At 40.2% G+C, this 6,000-nt stretch overlaps 1 protein-coding gene across 1 annotated transcript in view; it reads right to left on the bottom strand.

The window, feature by feature from the left end:
• Positions 1 to 256: 256 nt before the first annotated feature.
• SLC6A11 (solute carrier family 6 member 11) overlaps positions 257 to 6,000 on the bottom strand; it is an 87,881-nt gene continuing 82,137 nt past the window's right edge. The window contains exons 12-15 of the mRNA XM_053989803.1: positions 4,119 to 4,221; positions 3,297 to 3,397; positions 1,843 to 2,013; positions 257 to 474 (exon numbers count right to left, since the gene is read on the bottom strand). Coding sequence (XP_053845778.1) covers positions 322 to 474; positions 1,843 to 2,013; positions 3,297 to 3,397; positions 4,119 to 4,221 — 528 coding nt within the window. The 3' untranslated portion in view covers positions 257 to 321. The remainder of the gene's footprint in view (positions 475 to 1,842; positions 2,014 to 3,296; positions 3,398 to 4,118; positions 4,222 to 6,000) is intronic.

The following is a 6,000-nucleotide window of genomic DNA, read 5'->3' as shown; positions in this document are numbered from 1 at the left end:
CAAGTAGAAAAGTTTTACAGCACATCATACAGGTCCCTCTAAAGTCTAAAAAAAACAAAAAAACAAAAAAACACATTGACTGGAATCACCATATTACAAGAAGCCATCACTAACAGACCATATAATACTATTTCTTTTTCTTTTACAGAATCATTACAGATAGAGTAATTTAAAAAAATCATTTTTTAAACAAGTATACAATTTTCACTTTAAAATTAACTGGTTAATAAAATTCTGTGCAAAACAAGCCAGCCTCTATAATTAAGTGAATTTATTTATTTCTTTATACAAAAAAAAATAAAACAACCAAAAAAAGTTCTTTCAGAAATGTGTCTCCTTTTCTGTGATGGTGGAAATGGTGCCATCTCCTTTCAGTTTGGCATCGCAGTCATTTATTGCTGCAATGTAGGCTCCTCCTCCGAGCTTGCCCCGCATTTTCAGGTCTGAGCTAGGTGTAATCAACTTCCTGAATTTCTAGAAAATTGGAGAAATTGGAAATCATTACATTTTTCTAACTCACAGACACACTTCTCTTTAACAGATCGACTATAAAAGGCTTTTCTCCTGCATGTCTGCCTCTCATTTATTTCCCTGTTGTGGGCACACCCTCAGACCTGCAGGCTGCACAATTCTGGATAAATCCCGCCAGACCAAAGAAGGCAAAGCTCAAACCAAAGTGAATTTTTATGCTGATTTAATCATCCCCTTTCATGAAGACTCACAGCACTGTGTCTGTTCTACAGCTACATTTTGTTTCTCATTTTATCATCAATGATGTCCACTGGAAAAAGCAAATAAACCACAGACAGCCGAGGTGTATTGAGCTGTGATAAAGCAAAATCTACTTTCTCTTTTCTAGCAATGACATCCACAGCAAGGTTGCTGCTCACAGCAGGAGGTTGGCTCCTCAAGAAGCTCCCAGCTGTGATTCAAACAATCCTCTTGTCATCCTGGCAGGGAAAAGATAACGACCTGTCTGCAGTGCTGCAGCTCCAGCAAAGTCTGCTCACCTGCAGGGACAGGTGGGGCTGCTGCATTGAGGAAATATTTAATGCTTAGATTTGTGCAGACTTCCTTTTTTGACTCTCTGAGACAACTAAATCACGGACAATTCAGTTTTAGTTTATATACCCAGTAAAGATTTCCTAGGCAGTCTCAGGCTGTGTTTAATCAGCTGAACGGAGTCTTTGCAATATGGACAGAATGAGGCTTTTCTGCAATGTTGGAATCCCAAATGGCTGAAAAAGGTTTTTATTTTTGTTTCTTCCACTATTGCTTCCTTCACTGCCTTTCTTTGGAGCTCCCACAGAAAGGAGCAACCTTCCAAGGTTTAATTTGATAATAATCTCAGCCTAGACCTGAGCTAACCTGACACCAAATGTCAGAAGATTCCACTGAATCTCTTTATTTGCCTGAGTTTCTCATTTAGAGAGCAGAAATTAGGAAAACTGTCCAGAAAATGGGAGTGTGGGCAACCCAGCTCCTGGAGAAAATCCTGGCAGCACAACAAAAACCATGGAAAAAGGGAATGGCTGGTACAAACCTTGAGGGATTCGGGTGATGTTACAGACATTTTAAGCTACAAATTGAGCTGGGACAGAGCACCTTAAATTGGTTAGTTTACCACTGGCAGCAAGAAGCCCAACAGGAATTCAGAATAAAGCAGTGAAAATCCAGAATAAAGCAGAGAAAGTTCAAAATTCTCTTTCCAGTGGCGGCTGAGAGCCCTAACACAGGGAACAGGGATGTGGCAGTGCTGTTGTGATTAAAGGATGCAGGTGAGGACTCCCACCCCCTTCCCAGCTCTTTCTCCAGCACCACTGATCTGCAGCTCTCTCTCACCTCCATGAAGGTGCCTTCTGTCTTCCAGAGCTTGATGCAGATCCACAGCGGGATGCAGACCATGGAGGAGAGTGCCATCATCCACCCGATGCCGTAGCCCCAGTCAGGGTAGATGTACACATTGTTGTACTTCAGGGGCTTGTATTTCACCAGGAAGAAGATGAAGATTCCCTGAAACAAGCAGAGATATTGTCAGAGGCATTTGGGCAAACCCTGCGTGTGTAACAAGGATTTGGCTGGGTGTTTAGGCCAGGCCAGGCTCCCTGAGGAGGGAGAGCAGAGGGAAGTTCTTCACTCAGAGCAAAAAAAAAACCCACCAGCAACATCCTCTTTTCTGTACAGCTTAAATAACACATCTCAGAGGCTCCTGCAGAAACGAGCAACCTTTCAAGTTTAATCCTATTTACCTCTTGATGACTATAAACCCTGCACTTTGATAGCAAACAGCACCTGGGCAGGAAAGATTAAGTTTTGCTACAGTGAACCAGCTGTGATTAAGTAACATGAGCTGGGTTCTCTCCAACCTGTCAGGCTGAAAAAGGAAAGCCAAAATTTTTGAAGTTGCTTTAATCCACTGTGTGTATCTGCAGTTCCAATGCTTTCATCCTGCCAAAAACCCAAAAAAATCTGTCTAAATTTCTAATCAAGCAGCTTGGACCATTTCAGTGTATGAAATAGAGAAAAGCTACCATGTAATTTTCTCCAAAGTGGTGAAATGAGTGCACAAGAGCAAATGGTATAGAGGTCATTTCAGATTTGGTGCAGGTGGGTCAGAAATTTTCCTAAGTTTGCAAATGGGATCCTGGATCTCGAGGCACCCCAGCTGCTGTGGTTTGCAGTTGCCATCACTGGAGTGTTACACAGCTGGAAGGGGTTTTGGCATCTCATCCTCAATTTTAAGAGCAATCAGATCATGCTGCTTTGGAGCTTTGTCCCTGTGACACTGCCACAGCTCTGCAGAGCTGGCACCAGCTTCCTTCCCCTCCTTCATGCCTGTGGGATGGGCTTTTGGCTCTTCCACTACTTTTGAAATTAAAAAATGTCTTGTCTCCTTTGGAAAATGTCCACTCCCCCCAAAAGAGAGAGGAGAAGGGGGGAGAAAGCAGCAAAGGACCCAGCACAAGTCTGGAGGAGCTCGAGCTGTGTGTTGGCACACAAGGTGCACCAACTACAGGGAAAAACATCTCTCTTGTTCTGGCAAATGTTCATTTAGAGCTCTGGCATTATTTTTTTCCTATGATTATACATACTGAGATTTTTCACAGAATATTTAACAATTTTACAGATATTTAACGATTTTACAGATCCTACAGAGTGCTTTTTTATTTGAAATACATGCTACAAATCGACAGGCGTTTCTCTCAACTATTAGCAACAGCAAAAAGATAAAAAACATGTTCAGAATATCACGTTCTTTATATCTGAAACAAGTGTTTTGGACATTCTGTACTTACTGCACAAATACCTGGAGTTAGGACCATCCAGCACCACTTAATCAACGACACAGGTTTGTACCCAATCATGTCTTCAATGTTCTCATAAAAGCGATTGCTGCCTGCCCAAAAACAAAGGAAAAGCAGATGTAGAGTGCACATGGAAGGGGTTGTCCAGGTCAGGATTTAAAGCAGTGAAGAGAAAGCACAGACACAGCTGGGAAAGCTGAAGCTGCCCCTCTTTCCCCGGCAAACTCCTCCCTGCCCTGTGCTCATGGCAGTGGTTGATAAAAAATTCCTGCTGCTATAAAACTTCTGGTGCTATAAAACTTTTATTTCATACAGATCATTGTATCTCTTATCAGAGAGGGAGGTTTCATTAGTGTGGCACAAGCTGCCACAAAAATACAAACATTTCATTTAGTCCTACTCTCCTTTTTCCTCCACACCTTGAGTTTTGCTTTCCTTCAAAGCAAGCATAAACCTAATATATTCTGCTTAGTTGGTTTTTTCTCTTTGTTGTGGAATCAAGCTGTAAACAACCCCAGTCAAAGAGTATCTATTTTATATATAAATATATTTAGTTGCTATATTTAGATGCTACAAGCTCATGTGTGAACCCAAGGATAGCTGGGCACATGTGATCTGCAGTTCTATGGTGCTTTACAAAGTGAAATTATCCAGAGTGTGCTTTTTCTCTTTGTGGAGAAAAAGGCATTTACGACTTTTTTTGGGGCATGGGAATGTGGAAGGTCCCATTCCTTAAGGGTACAAGGTTCTCACTTTGCTTTTATGCCAAGAGGAAACTTTGATAAGAAAAAGAGAGCAATTTTCATCACTCACCGTACACCCAGCCTATGCAGACACACTCAAATATGGCCACAAAGAGCAGGCACATCCCACTGGCTGCATAGGAGTCAAAGAGCTGGAAGACATACATCCCACCCTGGAAGAGAAAATAGGAAAGGGGAAAAAAAATGGGTTGGCACTGGTGGGAATATTCCATAGCAATTCTCTTTTAATTACAATGTCAAGCTATTGGCTCCCTGGCAAGCTTCCTACTCAAGTTGGTTTCTTCTTGAACAAAGAATATTAATTTCTTGGGGTTTTTTTTATACTCTGCACTTCTTTTAGGGTGGTAAATCTGGAGTGGAGAGAAGTAAATTTGATTTTTTTTTTCAAAAAATTCTCTCCCACCTCCCTGCTTTTACCTCTATTTGTTACCACATCAAGCTGTAGATATTCCCAGGTGCTTCTGACCTCCAGATCCTGGTTCTGTGTCTGTGTTATTAATATGTAAAATAATTAATTAAGATATGGGGGAAAAAGGTAAAATCTGTAGCTACCAAAATCCCTCTCTGATGGTGTAGGGACTACAAAATGAGTAAAGTGACCTAAAAAATGTGAATGCAGCTCACAGACTTGAAGCCACATGACTGAAACAAGTCTTTATTACTTGTCACAGGAAAAAGAATCATCCAATCAATAACATTATGGTTAAAATAATTAAAATTATATGGATAATATTACACTTTTTATGTGAAACACAATAATTTATCACATCTGCATTTAATACTGAAATAATGAGGAGGAGGAGTTTGCAAAAGAGCATTTTGATGGAAAGGAATTCCAAGGAAGGAAAGAGGGGCTTGAGATGAGCTCCTCAGTTGGAATGTAATGGTTTTTGGGGAGCTCATGTGATCCATTACGTCTCAGACAACTTTCTGCAGATGGAAGAGAATCCTAAAAATAGGAAGAAAACAAAATTTCTACTGCAAAGTCATCATGGTGAGGCTCAGCAAATACCTGAGCAAAATGCAAATTTAGAAATCAACCAACTAAGACAATACAAGGTAAGGAGCACAAAACTCCTGCATGGATATTCCTGGAGTTTGGAGAACTTGCTTCCTTTTCACTCTTCAGGTTTATATTTTTTTTTTTTTTTTAGCCTGAATATCTTAATATCTCTCTTCAATACGTGCCCTGTGGAGGGGTTTTTCCAAGATTTCCCTTCTTGCATAGCAAAGATGATTTATTTCACTGAGAATAAGAATGATTTACAGGTAAATATAAAGTCAAAAAGTATATAAAATTTCCGTTCAATGTGTTATTTCACACAGAGCATCATATCTCTTATCAGAGAGGGAGATTTGATTAGTGTAATTAAATATTAATGTTCCAAGTTCCAAATTATTCCAAGTAGGAAGGGACGCATCAGAGATTGGCTGCACTGATTGACATGGCTGATGATCTGGAAACCAAAGATGGTTTGATTTTCTCTTTTCGTTTTATTTAATCTTCTTTATTGTTCTTTCCATCCAAAATGTGGTTGTTCCTGCCCAGGGTAAGCAAGCAGAAACCATGATCAGTGTGTGTGGCTGGCTGGTGCAAAGCAGACGGAATTTCCTTGGCTGGGCTGTGTATTTTTGATTAAAACATTTCCTGAGCTCAGCTGATAAAACAAAGCCACTTCTCCTGTGGATATTCTCAGTTCAGTCAGAGAGAAAAGGAGAAAGATTGGGAAAGCCTGGGAAAAAGTCCAGGAGGAATGTAAACCATCTGTTATCTTGTTTTCCATTCATATTGCTTATAGATATGTTCTGCCACACTGACCTAAGTCCAGTGTAGCAATCAGGTGAAATGTTTTTACTCTAAGACCAATGAAATTAGTGTTCATGATGTTCTCTATAAAAGAGGGATGTACTTTCGAATAAACGTTCATTCT

The sequence above is a fragment of the Vidua macroura genome, chromosome 13, assembly GCF_024509145.1.
Source record: "Vidua macroura isolate BioBank_ID:100142 chromosome 13, ASM2450914v1, whole genome shotgun sequence".
In the NCBI taxonomy this organism is placed as follows: Eukaryota; Metazoa; Chordata; class Aves; order Passeriformes; family Viduidae; genus Vidua; species Vidua macroura.
The sequence above is the reverse complement of the archived record's forward strand: the minus strand, read 5'-3'. Positions and strand labels throughout refer to the sequence as shown.